The sequence below is a fragment of the Elgaria multicarinata genome, chromosome 17 (genome assembly GCF_023053635.1).
Source record: "Elgaria multicarinata webbii isolate HBS135686 ecotype San Diego chromosome 17, rElgMul1.1.pri, whole genome shotgun sequence".
Classification (NCBI taxonomy): domain Eukaryota; kingdom Metazoa; phylum Chordata; class Lepidosauria; order Squamata; family Anguidae; genus Elgaria; species Elgaria multicarinata.
Window position 1 is genome coordinate 2,485,896 of NC_086187.1, and position 22,903 is coordinate 2,508,798.

The 22,903-nt window shown below is 49.8% G+C and overlaps 1 protein-coding gene across 1 annotated transcript in view; it reads right to left on the reverse strand.

Annotated features, from left to right (window-relative positions):
• The window catches only part of HS3ST2 (heparan sulfate-glucosamine 3-sulfotransferase 2), a 116,684-nt gene extending 96,753 nt beyond the window's left edge, over window positions 1–19,931 (reverse strand). The window contains exon 1 of the mRNA XM_063143413.1: window positions 19,367–19,931. Within this exon, the coding sequence (XP_062999483.1) occupies window positions 19,367–19,911 (545 nt within the window). The 5' untranslated portion in view covers window positions 19,912–19,931. The remainder of the gene's footprint in view (window positions 1–19,366) is intronic.
• Between the last annotated feature and the right edge of the window lie 2,972 nt (window positions 19,932–22,903).

A 22,903-nucleotide genomic window follows, 5' to 3' on the forward strand; every position in this document is an offset into this window, starting at 1 on the left:
GGGGGGTAAAAGAGCTCTGATTCGGATCTGGAGCTCCGCAGTGAAGCGGAGCAGACCATAAGCGGTTCGACGCGGGGCGGAGCGGACCTGATCCGGAATTTGCGGATCAGGGGATTCGTGCACAGCCCTAATAAATTCCATGTTGAGGATCATGAGAGCCAGCATAGTGTAGTGGCTAAAGTGTTGGACTGGGAGTCCCCACTCGGCCATGGAAACCCACTGGGTGACTTTGGGCCGGTCACAGACTCTCAGCCCAACCCACCTCACAGGGTTGTTGTTGGGAGGATAAAATGGAGGAAGAGGAGGATTATGTATGCTGCCTTGGGTTCCTTGGAGGAAAAAAGGCAGGATAGAAATACAATAAATAAATACATAAATAAATAAACAGTTCCAATCACTATGCCCCCAAAAGGACAATGTAGTATAGCTGGACAATGTACAGAAAAGGGCAAGCAAAGTGGCCAAGAGGCTGGAGCAACTCCTCTATAACTCACTGTGGCGTCACACTCCACAAGTCAGTTCCCAAATTTAAGTCTGGAGTTTTTAGAATGTTGGCCAGAGTGGGCAGAGTTAGAATGTCTGGGGAGGGGGAGGAGTGATATATAAGGGAAGGACTGAGGGGACTGAGAGAGACCTTTTAGGTACTCTTAAGAGTCTTTAGCACTCTCTGTGTGTTAGCTCTTGGTGTTTAGAGTACTTGAGTCTGGAGAATTTGAGGTTCAGTGTAAAGAGTGGTGTCTTTGGAGTGTGGTGTGCACATAGTTGATGTATATTAAACAATACTGATAATAAAGAAAGCTCAAGAGTGATTATATGAAAGGAAAGCGCGTATGTGAATGAGTGAAAGGATTGGATGAAAGATTTCAAAAAGGTTTTAAAATGTTTTAATTTGAAACAAAGCTTGTGAACTTTTAAAATAAATTTTAATTATTTTGTTTTAACTACCACAAAAATCCCACGTGTCTATTTAGCATTTATCATCTGAAGTTTATACATTTAGCACCCACTCTTGACAATAATTCACCTCAGCACATATAATTCACAGCACTTTAATTTATTATTGAAATCCCTCTCCATTTAACCCCTTTCTCCACATAGTTTGGAGGAAGGTGGTTTTTATCCCTCGCCTCAGGCGTATCAAGCGGTGGTGCTTGGCTTGAGCAGGGAGTGTCTGCGGCCAGGCCTAGTGTTCAGAGCCTGTGTCGTGGCACTCACCCCTTAATTCTATAAACAATTCAGAAGGCAACTTCCTGAATTAAAATGAAACAAAACATTAACAATTTGTCAGAGAGAGAAATTACATCAATGTAAGAGAGTTGCCAGTTGCCTAACCTCTGAAGGGGGTGGGAGACATACAGAGAAGGGCCTCAGAAGATACCTGTTCATTTGAGAGCAGGCTGTCCTTAAGATACCCAACTCCCAAACAATAAAGGGCTTTAAAAGGTCAGACACAGTACTTTGACTTGTACTCCAACATTTTCAAGAAGCCTGTGGAGATATTTTATCAATGGAGAGACATGTCCCAGCACCCATTAGTCATCCAGCCACCAAGTTTTTCATCAATTAACATTTTCAGGTAACCTTCAAAGGTTGTCCCACATTCAGGCACCACATTTCAGTAATCTAATCTGTCTGTTATCAGGTCATGGATATGGTAACACATTTCTAGAGTCTCTGTAGGGCCAATGATATGTGGAGACAGCACCACTATGGTTGTTATGGCAGCCATGAAGTTGCCCCCAAAGAGGTAACCTGAGCATGGAGGTTGGGATCCCTCAGGATCAAACCCAAGACTGCATCTGCCAGCTCAGAAAGAGAGATTGTCAGATGGTGGCATGGCTGGTATACTAACAGCATCCCTAATAGGTCCCAAGTGCGCAACATCACCAAGCCCAGGACTTAGCCATGTAGGCAATCTGGAGAGGGTATACTACTAGGCCACCATCACTTCCTGTATTCTTCTGAAGTGAGCAGAGTAACCTTTCGCTCCAAGTCTCTCGTCTAGTTTGAATACTCAGAAGAATTATTAAGAGAACAGGTTCTCTGCAACTCTGCACAGATTTTGCTCAGGAACGATCACCCAGATCTCTATAGTAAACACCCCTCGGCCACTGCTGGAGACATCCTCCACACAGGCCACACGGGCCTCGTTCCAAAGCTCAGCATCACCCCCAAGCTCCTGGCTGCCTTCCTCCCCACCCATGGCTTCTCAGAGGCTTCCCCTGTACATCCCTCAAGCCACACACACAATGCAGCCTTGGAGGTGTAACATGGGATTAAAATATACCATCAATTTTAGGTACATTCTTCTTCTGTTTATGTTGCAAAATAAATTCTTTAAAAAAGCTGGCAGACTTTGCAGGAGAGTCTGTGGAGGTAAATGCCTTCATTTACATAAAATGTAGCTGGCTATTGTAATGCTGAAGCCATAAAGAGCTGAGGGGTTTATGATCCGTCCTTGATGCTTACAGGATGTAAAATCTGATGGGGGGAGGGGGACACACAGTGACTTCTCTAGCATTTACCAATCTGGTACAGATACTCTTGGGAAGGAGAAGGAGATTTACAAAAATAGCCTCCTTTTCATAACTGCACATTCTTTCTCCAGCCTTTAAATGCTTTGCCTTTTAAAAAGGCTTTTCTTTCTCCCACTTCTAGTTCTGAGATAAAATACATAAATAAAGAGAACTGCCAAGCTTAGAACAGGATTGAAATAAAAAGACCTGACAAACACTGTGCTCAGAGGAAGGGGCTGGAGGAGGAGAAGGGGGAGGGGGAGGGGCTTCTGCAATGAGCAGCTCTGCCTCCACCTCATCGTAGGACTTTAAGCCTGGACCTGCTGATGGCCTTCCAGCAGCTGACACAGGGTAAAGGAAGAAGCGGTGCTGCAGCAGCAGCAGCAGCATCCAGGCACCAGCAGTACCACAAGCACCCCTCTTGGCTGCAGGCTACAAAGATGCTGCAGAGTTGTTCCTCCTTGCCACCAAAGCCCCAATCGGCTATGAAAACGTGCAAAATCTGTATCTGGCGTCCAAGGAGCAATCTCCCAAGAAGCTCCAGATCTCCCAGGCCAAGTCACCTTTGTATCCCAGAGTGGCACTGTGATATTTTACTGTTCATTGCCAGTTATCTATATGTGATGTAAGTATTTGTGCTGTTTTAATGATGTTTGGCTTTGAAATGTATGCACTGTGTAGATTTCAAATATAATGTTGGTAAGTATTTAAATCTAGTGGGAGGGGGAGAGAGAGAATGTGAAGTGAATGCTGATTGGTTGATGGTTCAAAGGTCTGGTTTGGTTGTTAGTAGTGAGTAGAGACTGTGCCCCCATCTATGTGACAACGGGATTGCTCCTCATTAAATATAAACCCGAATTTCCGTTGATTCGAATGTAGGTAAAGAGCGTCACACTGCAGCAGCAACACCGATTTATTTCCTGAATTTTTATTTTAATAGTGAGTTATAAATGCGTACAAGAGCATTATCGCATAGACGAAGCTATGGAGGAGAGAGGAGCGAAGCTATAAATTTTATATGCGGAGCTCCGCAGATTCATATAACACACAAACTGGGAGCGAGGGGGGGGAACGAGGCAGCAGAGGGAAAGGAATAAGGCAGCAGAACACGTCTCCTTCATCTGCCTGCCCGTTTCCCCCTTTGTTCCCATAGCTGTTCCTGTCACATCATTGCTCCCCGTAAGGAAATTCAAAGAATGAGGGGGGGGTTGGGACAGGGGCATGGGGGGGAACAGCCTCCCCAAACTGGGAGCGGGGGAGGAGGAACAAGGCTACAGAGGGAAAGGAACAAGGCAGCAAAACACATCTCCTTCATCTGGCTGGCCATTTCCCCCTCTTTCTTTTTGTGAACCACCCACAGAGCTTCGCATATTGGGCGGTACAGAAATGCAATAAATATATAAATACAGGAATAAACTTGTTTTGAGATGCTTTCTTTGCAGAGCTCTGCAGAGAGACTTCAAACTAAAATTGGCGCGAACGAACGATGCAGCTGATAGGTGCGAAATTGGGAAATCAGCCAACCATGTTGTCCTATCCTCAAAGCTCTGAACACAAGTCAAAATCCAATTTAACTCCCCCAAAGACCCATAGCCATAATGTGGTGCAAACTCGGATGTGATCTAAAAGTCACAGTAAATCACATATGCGAAGATGCACATTATCAGGTTAAAACCCTGGCACTGCAGCAAATGGATGGCTGCGTCATGTAACCTAAAACACAAATATGCACATTTAGGTCAGGGTAAACAAGTCGTATAGACAAGCCCTGTATGCGAGTTAGTCAGAGTTGGGTTCTGTTAAGAGTCTGAAGTTGGGTCCTGTTGGAGTCAGGGTGTGGTGAAGAGAGTTGAGAGAGTGTAGGAACAACAGCTGTTGTTATTTTGGGAACAGAGTGACTGGGAGGACAGAGTGTAGTCTAGAGGGGCAGCGTAGGCAGGATTGCAATTGAAACTGAATGAAACAAACAAGCACTTGAACCTGATGAAACCATAAACTTCGGAACTGTATAACCGTACTTATTGTTAATTAAAGTTCTTTCTGTTTCATAAACTGGAGTGGATTCTTGGAGTACCTGAGAGAAGGTACAGTTGTTAATGGTGGCAGCGGCGAAGGAGTAGGAAAATAGAGAGGGCTGGGCTGGCTGCTGTGAGGCCAAAAAGGGAGAGTGAGTCCAAGAGGCAGAGGGCAGCATTCTGATGACCCTCCCCAAAGTTGGGAGCCTTTGATCCAAGTAGCAAAATAAAGGAGGACCAAAGTGGATGGCATCACAGCAGGCACCACTTCCACCATTGTTGGACGATTCCTCACTCTCATGCACCTCATTTCCACTTAGCCTTTTGGATGTACTGTAAATGAGGAAAGGAGGAGAGTTGGAGTGCTTGCTCTTAAAGGAGGGTATAGATATTGTAGCAATAACGGAAACCAGGTGGAATGGAGAGAAGTGGTGGGATCCGTTCATATCTGGATGGGAGGTCTACAGGAAGAGATGCAAAACGTGTGGCCCGCCAAGCCATTTATGGCAACCCATCAGACACACACGCACATGCCGCCTCACGTCTGCTGCACTGGGCTAGGTGAGAAAGCAGCGATCAGATCAGCATTCCTGGGGGAACAGAGTGGGAGGAGGGTGTCCTCCCCATTGTGTATGTGTGAGCCACTGTTTCTCCTCCATCCCAGTGTGCGCGCACGCACACATTTGTGCAGTTCTCAGGCACCCCAGCAAAATGTAAATTAGCCCTTTAGGCCAAAACGGTCGTGCACCCTTGCTCCATGGGAAGGACAGCGCAGGACAAATTGAAAGTGTTTTCCCCTCTGTATGTCAAAGGCATAATGTTGGGCAAATCAGAAGCCTTGAAAAGGGTGGGTTCCTAAACAGAACCCTCAAATAGTCCCAGAGCAGGAGATCAGGGACCAACCAGAGGGGAGGCAACCTTGGACTTAATCCTAAGTGGTGTCCAGAACCAAGCGCAAGATCTTACTGGCCAGATCTACACCAAGCCATATAAAACACTTTGAAAACGGTTTGAAGACTGTATAGGGAGTGTGTCCTGGACCCCAACAGTTGTCAATACTATTATAAACCATTTTAAAGCAGTGGTATAGATCCTGCCCCTGTTGTTGAACTGATCTGAAATAGCGAATACAGTGCCATCAAATTGTATTCATATTTAAGAAGAGAATTGTCAAGGCAATCCAACACAGTCACATTTGACTTCAAAAGAGGAAACTCCTTTAAAATGAGGAAATGGTCAATGTGAAGTTGAAAGGAAAGTCAAGAGGGCCTTGGGCCTTGCTAGACCAGCCTTAAAATCTAGCGCGGGCTGTCGCTCCTATCCACACATCGACGTGATGGGGTGAAGGAAAGCCCTGTCGCGTCAGCCATTTTTTACATCTTAAAGGGGCCATGTGAGCAGGAGCGCACCAACGCTAAAGGTAGGCTTTTTAAAAAAAGGGGTTCCCCGCTCCTCCTGCTCCCGATTCCCCACCCCCTGCAATCTCCGATCCCCCCGCGATCCCCTGTGCATCATCTGGACGCACAGGGATGAGCCCAGGCCTCACACCAGGCTAACCTGCCGTCTAGCAAGGCCCCAAATCTCAATGTTTTGGACTTACTGAAAACTACCATAAAAGAATATATATCAAAGATCAGAAAATGTAGCACCAAGTCCAAGAGGTCACAACCAGGTTAATGAGAAAGAAGGGTCCCTTCAGAAAATGTACGACTTGCCCAGGTGAGGAGAGAGAAAAAGGGGGACAGGTTTGTGGCCAAATCCAAATTTCCAGCAGCAAAAAGCGTGGTTTAGTAGGGCAGGAGGCAACAGACTTCTCCTCTCCAAGAACTGCATTCCTAGAAGAGGGCAGCAGAACTGAGCAAGCCCAACATTAGGGGTGGTCCCGCCATGGCAGCTTCCCCACTCAAAGACCCAAGGAAACAGGTGAGTTCCCAGTTCTCTGCAGCCACTAAGCAGCAGCAGCAGTAATGGATATGAATCATATATAGGATGGTTAAACTTTGGGCAGTGGCTGGATAGTGGAATAAATTGCCAAGAAAGCTTTGAGGATCATTGGGGACTCCAAGTAATACAATACATAGAGGATAGAAAAGCAGGTTTCAAAGACGATTTTAATATATGGTGGCAATATACATATTTTAATATTTTGCTGGCAATATACATGTATTGCCAGCAAAATTATAATATTCAGAGTGAATGCATGAGGAAGTTTGATAGTATGTGCCCCTCTCTAAGAACTGGTGCTAAAAGCCTAGCCATTCATTCATACTTGTACCCTTCTCAATTCACTGAAACCACTTCAAGCAAAAATCATTTGAAAGAAATTACCACTGTACCACGAGCAGTGAAAAATGTCCCATGTGAGCCGCACCAGCCCCAAAAGCAATAAAATTTCTGCTGAAGTGCACAATATAATAACTCAGGGAAAAGAAGTCCCCATGACAACAAGAGGGGAAAGAAAGCCATGAAAAGCAGAAGATTCAATCCTCTCTCAATACAAGGTGTCACCAATTTGTGCTGCTGGCGTTCTTCTCACTTGGCGAATCAAAGGCCCTCACATTCTCCAGAGAGGGAAGCCGCTCTTCCTGCAGTTCCAAAGGAGCTCACTCTTGGAGGGGGGGGGTGCAAGCCCTGCTTCTCGCATATCTAAATGCATGTTAATTGACGTAACTGCAGGACACTCTGAACTTTTTCACTGCCTAAACCTGTCCCTATCTTGAAATGCTCAAAAATGTGTTTGAGCATTTTGAGAGAGAAGAAGTAAAAGAAAGATTTTTTATGACACATTTGGAGAAAGATAAGTGCCCTTGAGGAAGAAATGTTGTTTCTGAAAAATGTTGGGCATAATAAAAGATTTTTTCTGGCACCTGAGAATACTTTTCTCTGCCAGCTTGCAGTGCATCAGGGGCCTCCCCTTTTGCGCTTTCCTCAGTTCCTCAAGGAGATGATGATGATGATGATGATGATGATGATGATGATTTATCCAATTTACATTCCATCTATATACAGAATACCCTAGGCGGCATACAAAGTTAAAACAATTTAAACAAGATAAAAACAATCGATAAATACCATAGGTAGCATAAAAACGTTAAAGACAATTTAGAAAGATAAAATAATCAATAAAATCATAGAGCATAAAACCAATATATAACGGTCAGCAATAAGATTCCCAAAAGGGAAGGCCTGACAGAATAATAGAGTCTTTAATGCCGGCTTAAAGACATTGAAAGAAGTCAGCAGGCACATCTCAAACAGGAGGTCATTCCATAGCTGAGGGGTGGCAAAGGGAAAGGTCCTCTGGTGTGGGATTGCCAATCTCACCTTAGACGGTGGCAGCAGATGACCCTCCAAGGGTCTTAAGTGGTGGGGGGACTGGGACACAGGAGAGGAGTTTTGTTGCAGCTGGGCTGGATGCTTTATTGGAAGATCCAACAGAGCAACCTGGTTCTTATGACGCAGCAGCCTATTGTGGACTAATTTACTCTTGAGGAGCAGTGGCGCAGGCTGGCCACCATTATGAAGATGGAACCACCAGCTGAGGGTTGTCAGGTCATGCAAACCCATACAGCCTGAGTTATTGGAGGGCTGAACAACCCTGGCATAACCCACCTATGGCCATTTGGGAGGAGGGCCCGTTTCTACATCAGGATGCTTTAAGAGGATGTTCAGAGGAGGGCAACCAGGATGATCAGGGGTCTGGAAACAAAGCCCTATGAAGAGAGACTGAAAGAACTGGGCATGTTTAGCCTGGAGAAGAGAAGACTGAGGGGAGACATGAGAGCACTCTTCAAATACTTAAAAGGTTGTCCTGCAGAGGAGGGCCAGGATCTCTTCTCGATCCTCCCAGAGTGCAGGACACGGAATAACGGGCTCAAGTTAAAGGAAGCCAGATTCCAGCTGGACATCAGGAAAAACTTCCTGACTGTTATAGCAGTACGACAATGGAATCAGTTACCTAGGGAGGTTGTGGGCTCTCCCACACTAGAGGCCTTCAAGAGGCAGCTGGACAACTATCTGTCAGGGATGCTTTAGGGTGGATTCCTGCATTGGACTCCATGGCCTTGTAGGTCCCTTCCAACTCTGCTATTCTATGATTCTATGAGATATTCAGAGGTTCTCCTTCTGAACCACTACATGCCTCTAGAGAGCTCACAAGCAGGCTGGTGCTGCTGCCACCCTTCATTCCATTGTCACTCCTAGCCACAGGCCCTGCCTCTGCATGTGGCTATCGTGACTAATGAGCAGGAGCCACTGATTGCCTTAACCCCGTCCTTGAATGTGTCTCAGCCCCTTTTACATCCATCACTACATCTTGTGATTGCAAATTCCATAATTTAACTATGCATTGTTTGAAGAATATCATCCTTTTAACTGTCCTGAATCTCTCCTCATTCAGTTTCAACAGGTGACCAGTAATGGGTGACCTAGTAATATAAGAGAGGGAAGAAAAACTTATGTCATGTTCCCTTCCCTCACCTTTTCTCTGTGCTAAAAGTCACAGGTGAGTTGCTCTAGCCCCTCTGATCATTTGAGCTGCCCCTTTCTTCCCTTTTTCCAGCCCTAAAATATTGTTTTTGAGAAGGATTCCAAGTGTGGCTGCACCATAGATTTATATAGCAGCATGATGGTTCTGACAGTTTTATTTTCAATCCCTTTCAATCTCTAGCATGGATTTACCCTTTTCACTGCTGCCACACACTGGGTCAACATTTTCACTGAGCGATATACCATGATCCCGAGATCTCTTTTGTGGTTAAGTCATCACCAGTTCAAATCCCAGCAGTGTGTATATATGGCATAAAGGGATGCAATGCTGGAGCAGCATCAAACTCAGGACTCCATCTACTGACATAGTGTTTGGCCTGGGTTGTCACAAACAGGGCAGAATGGGAATATCCTTCGTCTGCCGTTGAGTCTGCAGCAGCTGATAGCTGGTGCCTCTCAAGGCCTAGAAAATGGCCAAAAGGCATCTGAACTTGACGTTTTTCAAGGCTTGACTAGAGTCCTGATGGGAGATCTACCACAGCTTTCTCTGAACACCTCGATAAAGCAAGAATGCACAAGCGCACGCACACACATCTACACACGCACATATCACAACTTTTTGTTTTCCTTGGCTCCAAAAGCAAGAAGCAAACCCAACTGATTCAAGCTACAAGGAAGAGGATTTCAGCTAAAAGTTAGGAAGAACTTCCTGATGGTACAAGCTTTTATGCTGGATCAGACAAAGAGTTCATCTGGTCCAGCATTTTGCTCACACAATGGCAACCAGCTGTTGACCAGGAACCCACAAGCAGCAGGACATGATTGCAACAGCACCTTCCCGCCCATGTTCCCCAGCAACCAGTGTATACAGGCTTAGTGCCTTGGATACTGGAAGTTGCACTTAGCCATCAGGACTAAGGGCTTTGCTAGACCTGCCAGGATAAGCCAGCAGGGAGGCGGGGCCAAGGCGCGCTAACGTTAGCGCGCACCGCCTCAGCTTCCAGACGCCGGACGCGCAGGGACGACGCAAGCCCTGCAGCGTCCACCATTTTTTATTTTTTTTTAGTTTAAAGGGGACACGTGCGGCCCGAAGACTCCGGAGAAGGTAAGGGTTTTTTTTCGTTAACCCCCCCCATCCGCCCTCCCTCGCCATCTCCTGTTCGTTGCCCCCCGCCCTCCCTCGCCATCTCCTGTTTGTCGCCCTCCGTCCCCCCTCGCCATCTCCTGTTCGTCGCCCCCCGCCCTCCCTCGCCATCTCCTGTTCGTCGCCCCCCGCCCTCCCTCGCCATCTCCTGTTCGTCCCCCTCCGTCCCCCCTCGCCATCTCCTGTTCGTCGCCCTCCGCCCTCCCTCGCCACCTCCCGTTCGTCGCCCTCCACCATCCCTTCTCCTACCGGAGCGCTGTGCGAGGTCCGTGGCTTTTTGCAGCTACTCATGAGTAAGCGAGTAGCCGCAAAAAGCCACGGACCTTCTTAGACGTTTCTCAGCCCCGGCCTGAGGCCAGGGCTGTGAAAAAGGCGCGCCATAAGCGACTTCGCTTATGGCGCGTTAGAGGAGGCCTCAGTGCGGCCTGACGCCGGATTTCCCTGTGCGTCATCTGGACGCACAGCAGGGAAATTGGCCCACAAAGCGCGCTAAGGCCTCGTCTAGCAAGGCCCTAAGTAGCCATTGACAGCCTTCTCCTCCAGGAATTTATCCAACCCCCTTTTAAAGCCATCCAAACTGGTGGCCATCACCACATCTTGTAATAGTGAATTCCATAATTTAACTCTGTGTGAAGACGTGCTTCCTTTTATCTGTCCTGATTCTCCCACTAATCAGCCTCATGGGATGACCCCGGGTTCTAGTATTTTAAGAGAGGAAGAAAAATGTCTCCCTATCCACATTCTCCACACCAGGCATAATTTTGTATACCTCTTTTGTGTCTCCCTTTAGCCTCCTTTTTTCCAAGCTCAGGGGAATTGGGGGTGTTGGGGGAGGGGGAAGAGATGTTGCTTGCCCAAATTTGGAGGGTGACCTTTACTCAGACCTTTCAGTCAGCAGATGACAGAATGACTTGTGGCAACACACATTTTAATTGTTGGTTTTGAGCCTTGACAAAAAGAGGCTGCCCAGTACGCAGTGTGCTACGGTAGTCTTGAGACCCAGGAATAGGCATGAAACACAAACATCTAACATTCTGGAGTCTGCAGACTGCTTGGAATAGTCATCAATCAGGGACCATTTGGGCCTTCTGAAGCAGAGAGTTATGAAGGCAGCTAAGCTGATTGCTTATTTATTATTTCAGGTGAGAACAGAAGATCGATTTAGTTCTACTGGTAGATCTCTGGGTAATCTGCAGTAGATCTCTGACTCCCAATCATTTAACTATAGGTGCAACAAGCCCCACCCCCCACATGCTGCCATATATTATAAAATTCAAACAAAGAAAGCTCAGGATAACTTGAAGTGGATTTTTGTTTGAACAGACTGTGCAGTTCGGTTCAGTTCAGATACTGAAAACAAATTTGGGGGCTCAGCATTCTGTAATTCAAAAACTCTGAATTACGGATCTCTGGATTCTAGTAAAAAACAGATACAAAAGAGTCCAGGTCTCCTGCAGCTTTAACTGCTGCATGCATGCAAATGACACCTGCTGAAATTCCCTTTTCTATGCAACTGCAGGAGCCCGTTCCTTCTTTCCATGTGGTCACCCTAGCCTTGACAAGCCCTTGGGAGCCATTCAATGGATCATCTTGTGGAGCCTCTCGGGAGAGCAGCAGAGCAGCTAAGAAGAGCCTCCCATGGGCATGATGCTCCATGGCCTGTCGGAAGAGAGGCGGCTGCTGTTGTAGGGAGCTGTACCTCATAGCAGGCCCACCTCTTCCTACATTGTGACATTAAAGATGCCCATGGAATTCCTTCCAGGACTCAGATATACATGCCTCAAGCAGGGGGGTGACATTAAGAGCCTTGAATTTTTCTCCAGCTCGGGATAAAATCTAAGCCCAAAAAGAATGGGCTTCTCTTTAAATCCCACTTGCCTGGCTAGTGCAGCAAATGTCAGCAAGCTACCTCAGGGGGAGGAAAGGAGGGAGGTTCCCCATCCCCGCCTCAGCACAAAGTCACAGGGCCTTAGTAGACCTTAGGAAATGCCATTTTCTATAGGGCTACTGTGATGTCAGCCACCTTTCCAGGTGTGTGCCAGGACTTCTCCTGCCAAAGGACCTTCCAGGTGCGTGCCAGGACTGTCGCCTGGAAATCTTATTTGTGATATTATGGGACATGCAATTCTAAGAAACAGTTGACATGTACTTTGATTTTCAAGCTCAGATCTATGAATAAACCAACTAAATTTATCTGTTCCATCATCCAAACTGAAGCCTGTCTGGGTGCCTGTCAGCAACCAGGTTCAGTCGATGGTGGAGGTGGAAATACACCATGGTGGCCTATTTCCCCACCATGCATGCCAGATGGGTGGCAGGGGGATTTGCATAATCGCTCTGGCGGCTTGCCATGTCATGCAAATCCAGCTAGCATGGCTTCTTGGGTCAGGTAACAAACCCCCTGAAACCCATGGGTTGTTTTAGGGTTGTGGGAGGCTTGTTACCCACCCCAACAAGTCACCCTCACCAGATTTGCATGACGGAAGAAGCTGCACCGGCAAGGGCAATGTGGCAAATCCAACTGGCACAGGCAGGGTAACGAAAAGCCACACTGGCTTGCTAACCCCCCTGTGATCGTGCAAACCAGGTCTCTATCTCTTCATTATGGAGGGGGAGCGAGGGGGAGCCTGGCTCATGGGTCCTGGAGCAGAGCCTCCTCTGAGGACCACAGGACACTGGGAACCAGAGCATGGGAGGAGACGCAGCCACAAGCTTGTAACGGTCTCAATGCAACAACCGTTCGAACACGTCTGATGAGTGGCAGGCAGGCCTGAAGAGAGAACTGCTGGAGATCACAGCCTCTTACCCTTTTGCATAAATGCTTTTTAACAGAACTTTGGCCATCTGGGCAAGTGCAGCAATCCTGAAAAGCCAAGATGCCCTAGGCTTACACACCATTTTAAGAGCCATTGCCAGTCTAGAAAACCCATTCACATTTTTTCTGCAACTTGCAGAAAAAGCCATGCAGCTGAAAACAGATACCCTGTATTCCAAGACACTTAAATACAATTTGCTTTAAACTGAACCAGATTAGCCACACAAAAAGCAAACAATAACAGCTTATAGCTCCTCTTCTTTAGTAAAATTATTCCATCTACTTCATTGCCCAGGAACAAAAAGATGGTGTCTATGCAATTTCCAGAGGCACCATCTTTCCAGAGACAACTGTGGAGGGACACCGTCTATAGGTGTTTCTATGCCAATATGGGAGAATTGGAGTGCTTGGTTTCAAAGGAGAACATGGACATAGTGGGCATTACAGAAACCTGGTGGAACAGAGAGAACAACTGGGATATGGTCACCTCTGGATATAAACTCTACAGGAAGGGCGTACTGGGGGAGGTGTTGCTCTGTATGTCCAAGAGGGCATTGTGTCAAGTAGACTAGAGCACCTAAATGGGGCAGACTCCTCCACTACAGGTCCCCAAAACTAATTTAGTACTAGGAACATGCTATCGTCCCCCAGACCAAAATGCTCAGGGTGACCTTGATATGGAAAACAAAATCAGGGAGACCTCCAAATGAGGAAGTGTTGTAATACTGGGTGACTTCAATTATCCTCACATTGTTTGGATGAATGCATATTCTGGTCATGACAAAGAGGTTAAATTCCTCAATGCCCAAAATAACTGTGCCCTAGAACAGTTGCTTATGGAACCAACCAGAGAGGAGGCGACCCTGGACTTAATCCTAAGTGGTGTTGCCCAGGACCTGATACGAGATGTAAATATTGTTGAACCAAATGGTAATAGACCACAGTGCTATCAGATTCAATATATACTTAAGTGGGAAACTGCCCAGGAAGTCCAACACAGTCACATTTGACTTCAAGAGGATACTTCTCTAAAATGAGGGAACTGGTGAAAAGAGAGTTGAAAGGGGGGATAAAAAGGGTTAAATCCTTGGAAAATGCATAGAGTTTACTCAAAAGCACAATAATAGAAGCCGAACTAAAATGTATTCACCAGGTTAGGAAAGATAGCACCAAATCCAAGAGGTCACCAGCATGGTTAACAAGCAGGGTAGAAAAGAGGGCTTCCTTCAGAAAATGGAAGTCTTGCCCAAGTGAGGAAAACAAAAGGGAGCACAAGCTTGCACAAAGGCAATGCATGCAAACAATAAGAGATGCAAAAAAGCATTTTAAAGAGCATGTTGCTAATAATATCAAGGCCAACAATAAAGAATTCTTTAAATATATCAGAAGCAGGAAACCAGCTAGGGAAGAAGTTGGACTGTTGGATGACAATGGAGTTAAGAGAGTACCAAAGGAGGACAAAAAATTGCAGAGAAGCTGAATGAATTCTTTGCATCAGTGTTCACTGGAGAAGATAGATGACAGAAGCCTGTGCCTGAATTGATGCTCTCAGGAAGGCATTCTGAGGTATTAAGACCAATAGTGGTGACAAAAGACAAAGTTCTCAACCTTATTGACAAATTGAAAGCAAATAAGTCACCAGGCCCAGATGGCATCCATCCTAGAGTTCTCAAAGAACTCAAATATGAAATTGTGGACCTCCTCACAAAAATATGCAACATGTCCCTAAGCTCAGACTCTGTACCAGAGGACTGAAAGATGGCCAATGTAACACCAATTTTTAAAAAGAGATCTAGGGGGATCTGGAAAATTACAGTTCGGTTAGCTTGACATCAGTTCCAGGTAAATTGGTTGAAAGCATTATTAAAGACAAAATTAGTAAGCATATAGAAGGGCATGTCCTCCTGAAGAAGAATCAACACGACTTCCACAAAGGCAAGTCCTGTTTCACTAATCTACTAGAATTCTTTGAGAGTGTCAACAAACATGTAGACAGGAGTGATCCGGTGGACATTGTTTACTTGGACTTCCAAAAGGATTTTGATAAAGTCCCCCACCAAAGACTCCTGAACGAACTTAGCAGTCATGGAATAAGAGGAGAGGTCCTCTTATGGATCAATAAGTGGTTGGAGAACATGAAGCAGACAGTAGGAATAAATGGTCAATTCTCGCGATGGAGGGAAGTAAATAGTGGAGTCCCACAGGGATCAGTATTGGGACCAATTATTTTCAACCTGTTCATAAATTATCTGGAATTAGGAGTGAGCAGTGAAGTGGCCAAGTTTACCAATGACACCAAATTATTTAAGGTTGTTAAAACACAAAGGGATTGTGAAGAGCTCCAAAGGAATCTCTCCAAGCTGGGAGAGTGGGCATCCAAATGGCAGATGTGTTTCAATGTAAGTGTAAGATGATACACATTGAGGCAAAAAAAGCCAACTTCAAGTATAACCTGATGGGACTTGAGCTGGCAATGACCAAACAAGAAAGAGATCTTAGGGTTGTGGTGGACAGCTTGATGAAAATGTTAACCCAGGCCACAGCTAGACCTAAGGTTTATCCTGGGATCATCCAGGGTTCGCCCCTGCTTGAGCACTGGATCCCCTGTGTGTCACCTAGATGAACAGGTTTGACCCCTGGACAATCCAGGGATAAACCTTAGGTCTAGCTATGGCCCCAGTGAGCGGCAGCTGTAAAGAAGGCAAACTCCATACTAGGCATTATAAGAAAAGGAATTGAGAATAAAACTGCTAGTATTATACTACCTTTAAACAAATCTATGGTGCAACCAAACTTAGACTACTGTGTGCAGTTCTGGTCAGCACACCTAAAAAAAAGATATTGTAGAGCTGTAAAAAGTGCAGAAAAGGGTAACTAAAAATGATTAAGGGGCTGGAGCATCTCTCCTATGAAGGGAAGGTTACAACACCTGAGATTGTTTATCTTGGAAAAAAGGAGACTAAGGCCGTAGCTAGACCAAAGGTTTATCCCAGGATTGTCCTGGGGTCAAACCTGTTCATCTAAGTGCCACACAGGGCATCCAGCGCTCAGGCAGGGGCGAACCCTGGATGATCCCAGGATAAACCTTAGGTCTAGCTGTGGCCTAAGAGGAGACCTGATAAAAGTGTACAAAATTATGCATGGTATGGAGAATGTGGATAGGGAAACATTTCATAGAATCATAGAATAGTAGAGTTGGAAGGGGCCTACAAGGCCATCAAGTTCAACCCCCAGCTCAATGCAGGAATCCACCCTAAAGCATCCCTGACAGATGCTTGTCCAGCTGCCTCTTGAATGCCTCTAGTGTGGGAGAGCACACAATCTCCCTAGGTTACTGGTTCCATTATCGTACTGCTCTAACAGTCAGGAAGTTTTTCCTGATGTCCAGCTGGAATCTGGCTTCCTGTAATTTGAGCACATTATTCTGTATCCTGCACTCTGGGAGAATCAAGAAGAGATCCTGGCCCTCCTCTGTGTGACAGCCTTTCAAGGACTTGAAGAGTGCTATCATGTCTCTCCTCAATTTCCTCTTCTCCAGGCTAAACATGCCCAGTTCTTTCAGAATCTCCTCATACAGCTTTGCTTCCAGACTCCTGATCATCCTGGTTGCACTCCTCTGAACACACTCCAGCTTGTCTGCATCCTTCTTGAAGTGTGGTGCCCAGAACTGGACACAATACTCAAGATGAGGCCTAACCAGGGCCGAATAGAGAGGAACCAGTACCTCACGTGATTTGGAAACTATACTTCTATTAATGCAGCCCAAAAGAGCGTTTCCATTTTTTGCAGCTACATCACACTGTTGGGTCATATTGAGCTTGTGATTTACAACAATTCCAAGATCCTTCTCATTTGTAGTATTGCTGAGCCAAGTATCCCCCATCTTATAACTGTGCATTTGGTTTCTGTTTCCTAGATGTAGAACTTGGCATTTATCCCTATTAAATTTCATTCTGTTGTTTTCTGTTGTTTCTCCCTCTCTCAAAATACTTGAACCCGGGGTCATCCAAAGAAATTGATTGGTGAGAGATCCAGGACAAATAAAAGGAAGTACTTCTTCACACAGCGCATATTTAAATTATGGAACTCACTACTACAAGATGTAGTGGATGGCTTTAAATAGAGGTGGGATAAATTCCTGGAGGCGAAGGCTATCAGTGGCTTCTAGCCCTGATGGTTGTGTGTTATCTCCAGTATTCAAGGCAGTAAGCCTGTGTGCCCCAGTTGCTGGGGCACATGGGTGGGGGGGTGCTGTTGCACCATGTCCTACTTCGTTGGTCCCTGGTCGACAGCTGGTTGGCCACTGTGTGAACAGAGTGCTGGATTAGATGGACCCTCGGTTTAATCCAGCATGGCAGTTCTTACATTCTTATGTTCAGAGCCATGATAGTCTGTGGCAGCAAAAGAAACCGCAGGGATGCTGTGGATCTCTCCGCTGGAAAGCTCTAGGACCAATATGCAGGCCGCCAATCCAATGGGATATACCATATGCCTGCAATCAGAGTATCTAAGCAGACATCAGTGTCTTTGCATTAGGGTGGCCATTAGCAGGGGTCAGAAGAAAATCCCCTACTGGAAATGGTTACATTACTGCGTTTAAAGGCTTCTTCTAGGGCATCCAAGGACTGCTGTCCTTGGATACCCCAGAGAAGGACTTAAAGCTGTCCAACAAAAAGGAAATAGGAGCTTAGTCACAGCTGCACCTGTAGGCCAACACCAGAGGTTTGGTGTTTACAGCGCAGCAACACACACACACACACACACGCACACCAAGCTGCAGCTAATAGTATCAGGCCACCATCGGCCGAAACCTCTTCCAGGAACTCTCTTGCCTCTCTCAAGGCAACCTCATCCCTGCCTGTTCTTCCACACAGAATGGGAAGGGCCTCTTCTCCAATTTCCTGGCTCCCCTATTCTATTCTCACCACAGCAACACTTTGAGGGGGCAGAGGCAGGCTCTACAGTAAAATAAAGTACCAGCTGTTTGGGAGCATGCTCACAGGTCTGCACTCTTCCTTTCCCACCCAAAACTACTTTCCCATCAGCAACTGCCTCTGCTTCCTGGGTCCTGGAGTCCTGGGAAGGGGGGCTACATGCCCAGGCACAGCTGCATGAGAGGGGCAGCTAAAACTTCTGAATCTCTCTCAGAAGACGTGTCCTGAGATGGAGATTCTCTGGTCCAAATTGGTCTCTGTCCCATCAAGCGCCCTTGAGGAATTTCAAGTGTTTGTCTCAGGAGGAGATTCAAAAGCCCGAGTCCTTGAGAGCTTAGCTTGGATGGGGTTTTATTGCACAGGAAGAGGTGCAGGGATACTGGAAATTCCCAGAGGCCAGCTTCTCCAGAGCCAGCCCACCTCGAGGGGGTCTTCCCCTGGATTCTGCCATGGTGGTTGAGCTTTTGCTGCCCCTATGCACAGTGGATTTCCCAAGGGAGGGGGGGAACATAGCATAAGTTCGTCTCCAGAGAAGCCAAATCTAAACGTTGTATACAGCTTTTAATAGCTGGACGTTCTTCTTAACATAAAGAGGCCAGGACGGCGGGACATTTCCCCACCCAGGGTGGGACCCAGTTGAAGGCAGCCTGCATCACCTGGGCTTAGCAGTTTCTGGGTTTGGGAAATGGCTCACCCCCTCTGCACCTTATGCCAAGCCAGCGATGTGCCACCTGCAGCTGAGGCAAAGCAGCTGTTCAGCTCTTTGGCACACCAGAAGTACAGTGCCATGCACCCAGCCCCTCTGTCCACATCTGGCACCTTTGGGTTGAACTACCTCTGACAGCTCCGCACTTCCTCTGCGCTGCTCCTCCTTGGGAGACCTTTGCCTGTGCCACAAGGGTCTCTCATGCCTCCCACCCAACCCGAGCCTAGAGAGCGCTCTGCCCAGAGGGATTTCCTCATTTGCAAGCAGTTCGAATAACATGTGGAAGGCAGAATGCACAGCAGCGCACCGCAGAGAACTTCCCTCTCCCCACGGCTCACCGGCCACTTTCAAACGGGTTCGCCCGCACAGAGAGGCGCACACGGCGGCCACCATTTGGCGCCCCAGCCAGGCCCTGTCCGGGTGGGGTGTGGGTGCTACTCCAGCCAGGCCCTTTGCGTAGAGCGCCCCAGCGCCGGCCACGAGAGCCACTTGGGACGGTGCGGGCCGCACTTGGCGGAGAGCGCGCACCAGGCGCCCCACCGCGCGAGGAGCCGGGCATTCGGGAGCCTTAGCGGACCTCCCGGCGAGGCTGCCCAGGAGTTTCCGGGTCCTCCGAGACCTGCCGCGGGTGGGGGGGGGCACCGCGCCCACGTCTCCCAGCGATGGGAAAGGGCTGCCGCCGCCGCTGCCCTGCTCCGCACACAGGCGCGCGCACACGCCGCCGCCGCCGCCGCCGCCGCCGCCTTACCTGTACCAGTCGAGGCCCTTGCCGTAGTTTCGGTCGAAGAAGTGCGGCTCGGTGCCCACGGCACGTACGTCGGGATGCGCGCGGAGAGCCTCCAGGAGGGCGCGGGTGCCCCCCTTCTTCACGCCGATGATCAGCGCCTGCGGCAGCCGCTTCTCCCCGTAGTCCGGCGTGGCGGTAGGACGCTCGGCGCCCGCAGCTGCGTCCGAGGCGGCGGGGGCGGCGGCGACAGCATCCTCCGCGAGTCGGCCGAGGTCCTCGGAGGCGGCGGTGCCGCGCGCGTCGCGCTCCGAGGCGCCGCTCGGAGCTGCTGTGGAGGGTGCCGGCGGCGGCGTCCGGAGGCGCGGCGTGCTGCCGTCGCGGGGAGACGCGGCGGCGGGGCCGTCCGGGGCCGGCGAGGAGGGGCTGGGGGCCCCCTGGGCAGCGAGCGGGGAGCGGACGGCGCCGGGGCCCCCCATGAGGCTGTAGCAGACGTAGGTGAGGCAGATCGAGAGGCTGCACATGCAGAGCAGCTTGCGGGCGGGGGGGCCCTTAGGCGGGGGGGCCATGCCGCCTGCCCGCGCCCAGCCCCGGCCGCATCCTGTCAGCCGCCCGGCCGCCGCCGCCCGCCCGGCTGCATGGGCCGCTGCTGCCCGCCAGCCCCGCCGCCGCCGCCGCCGCTGCCCGGGGGGAGCCCCGCATGGCACAGCCGCCTCCTGCGCGCCGCCCGGGCGGGCCCCCTCGGCTGGCCAGGCGCTGCCGGTCCCGCTGCCGCCGATGCGACTCGAGCGAGGGAGTCCCCGCTAAACTTTGTGCCGGGTGCCGAGGCGGAGGCGGCGCGGCGCGGCGGGGCGGGACCGCGAGGGGAGGGGAGCCGAGGGCGGCGGCGGCGGCGGCGGCGGCTCGCTGACGCCCGGTGGGTCGGCCGGCTGGCTGGCTGGCTGGCTGGCGGTTGGAGGGCGGGGAAGGCGCGCGCTCCCGGCCCCGCAGCTCCGCCCCCAGCCCCGGCGGCGAGTTGCCTGGCGGGTCGCCTCAGCGCACCCGGGGGTGGGCCCTGGGGAGGGCTTCTGAGGATGTGCAAAGGGCGCGGTGGGGCTCTTCCTTCACCGAGGCATGCCTGGCCCGCTCGCCCCCGCCCTGCTCAAGGAGGAGCGTCCCGCGGTCGGGCTTCGGCGCCGGGCACGGGGCGGCGCAGCGCCAGGGCCGGAGCGATGGTTCGCAGGGCGCGCGGGCGCTGCTCTCCGCCTCTTCCGTCCGTTACTTATGCCCCAGCATAGCAGAACTTCGCGGGAGGGGGCTGTTCAGGCATGGCCGCCGCCGCCGCCGTGCCCAGCCACTCCCCACAGCCTCGGCTCCCGCCGCCCCAAAGAGCCAGGGCTTCCCTAGCGGACTCCTGGCAGGGCCAGGCTTGCGGCTCCCTCGGCGCAGCCCAGGCACAGAAGCCCTGGAGAGGCAGCTAAACACCCAGGGCTTCTCTCTGGGGAAACGTGTCCAGAGCTGGGGAGCCTCCGGTCCGAGTCGCTCTTAGCGTGGAACTTCCCAGCTGAAGGCCAAATCGACTCCAGCCCCGGCAGGGGGCGTTTCCCTTTGCCCCGCCCGCCTGCCTGGCCCTTCAGCTAGCACAGGCCGGGAAGCCCGTTGGCCGGTTGGCACTTGCTCTCTGGAGTGGCTGGGGAGCAGCAAGCAGCAAGGCAATAAGCCAGGGAGAGCCCCCTTCCCCCCGCCTGCCTGGTATCTGTCACTCCTTTCCCTGCCTTGTCCTGAGAGACGCAGGAGAGGGAGAGACCACATTTCCCACAGCAACCTTGCCAGGTTGACCGCTGCTGGAATGAGGCCAAGAGACTGGCTTGTATGGTCTCAGCAAGTTGGACCCCCTCAGCCTCCCCTTCCCTTGTGTGGAGATGGTGATGGATTGTGACAGTAGGAACATCGCCTGTTACTACCTGTGGAGCAAATATCTCCTTCCGTTCTTTTCCGAAGGGCCCCCAGAGCTTTCCACAGATTCTCAACAACCCATCTTACAGAGCAGGCAGAGGCATTGGAACCAGGGGCCGCCAGCTCCTGCTCTTGACCACCACCACCCCAGCCATACATGTGTTGCCTTTGTTAGAATGCCAATGCAGCTCTTCTTGCCAGAAGGAGGAGAGGAGCCCAGGCTGGCTGGCTGGCTGGCCCCAGAGATGGGCTCTGATGCTGGTGACGAGGCCAGCCTGGCACAGCAGCGGATGGTGGATGGCTTGGGCTGTGCTTCATCATCTGACAAGTGCCATGTTTGGAGAGGAAAATAAACGTGTGCCACGATCCATGGCGTATTCAAAATCTTCCCTGGATTATTTCCCAGCCCTAACAAAGGCAGCTGCAGGAAGATCCGCTGGCTCTGAAAATGGAAGCTCACTGCTGCTCTCAGCTGGTCAAGTGGCTCCACACGCAGGTCTAGCCCAGATAAAGATTATTCCTTTCTAATATGTTTTTATGGTCCGCTGGAGACCTCTGAAACAGGAGTCTGGGCATCCCTGTAAATCATCCCCTGTAACTTCTGGGTTCCCTTTCAGCTCCAGTACTGACATCCTGCAAGGGCTGGGCCAGATGCTCAGCTGGGCTGACAGGCAAAGCTAAGAGGCTCCCTGCACCTTTTACAAAAGCCAGACAGAGCGAAGAAGGAGGGCACCACGGAAGCCCCCAGGAGCCAGCAAGGCTGGTTATTGCTCAGCTTTCAACATGCTTATTCCTGGGGGATGCACGGTGGATCTTGTTTGTCTTTCTTCCTCCAAGGGAGGGCGCTCTGCCATCAAGAGCTGGCGCATTGATGCAGCACCCCAGTGAGCTCCAGGCCAATTCCTGGGTGTTACCCAGGGGGAATCCGCACGTCGTTCCCAGGGCGCTTCTAAGCGACCCCAGTGCGGCCCCAAAGCGATAATGTAACTTACCTGGAGAAGAGCCGAGGAAGAGACGTCCTTGCCGCCGCCACCACCCAACTCCCTCCACGCCGGCCGGCGAGGAGGGAGTTGGGTGGCAGCGGCAGCGGCAAGGACGTCTCTTCCCCGGCTCTTCTCCAGGTAAGTTACATTATCGCTTTGGGGCCGCACTGGGGTCGCTTAGAAGCGCCCTGGGAACGACGTGCGGATTCCCTCCCAGTCAGTGCCAAGGTCAGAGCTTTCTGCAGCCATTAACCACTCTAGTTGGTGCAAATGGACCAGGGGCTGATCCTGCCCAGTCTTCCATCTATGGCAGAAGCCACTTTAAAGGGCAAAAAGGAGGAACCTGGAAACTACAGGCCAGTCAGTCTGACATCCATCCCTGGGAAAATTCAGGAGCAGATTATAAAGAAGTCAGTCTGTAAACACCTTGAAATCAATGCGGTGATTACTAGAAGCCAACATGGATTTGTCAGGAACAAATCCTGTCAGACTAATATGATCTCATTTTTTTGATAGGATAACCTCCCTTGTGGACTGTGGGAATGCTGTGGACGTCATATATCTTGACTTCAGCAAAGCTTTTGACAAAGTACCACATGACATTCTGATTAACAAACTAGCTAAAAGTGGGCTAGATGGAACA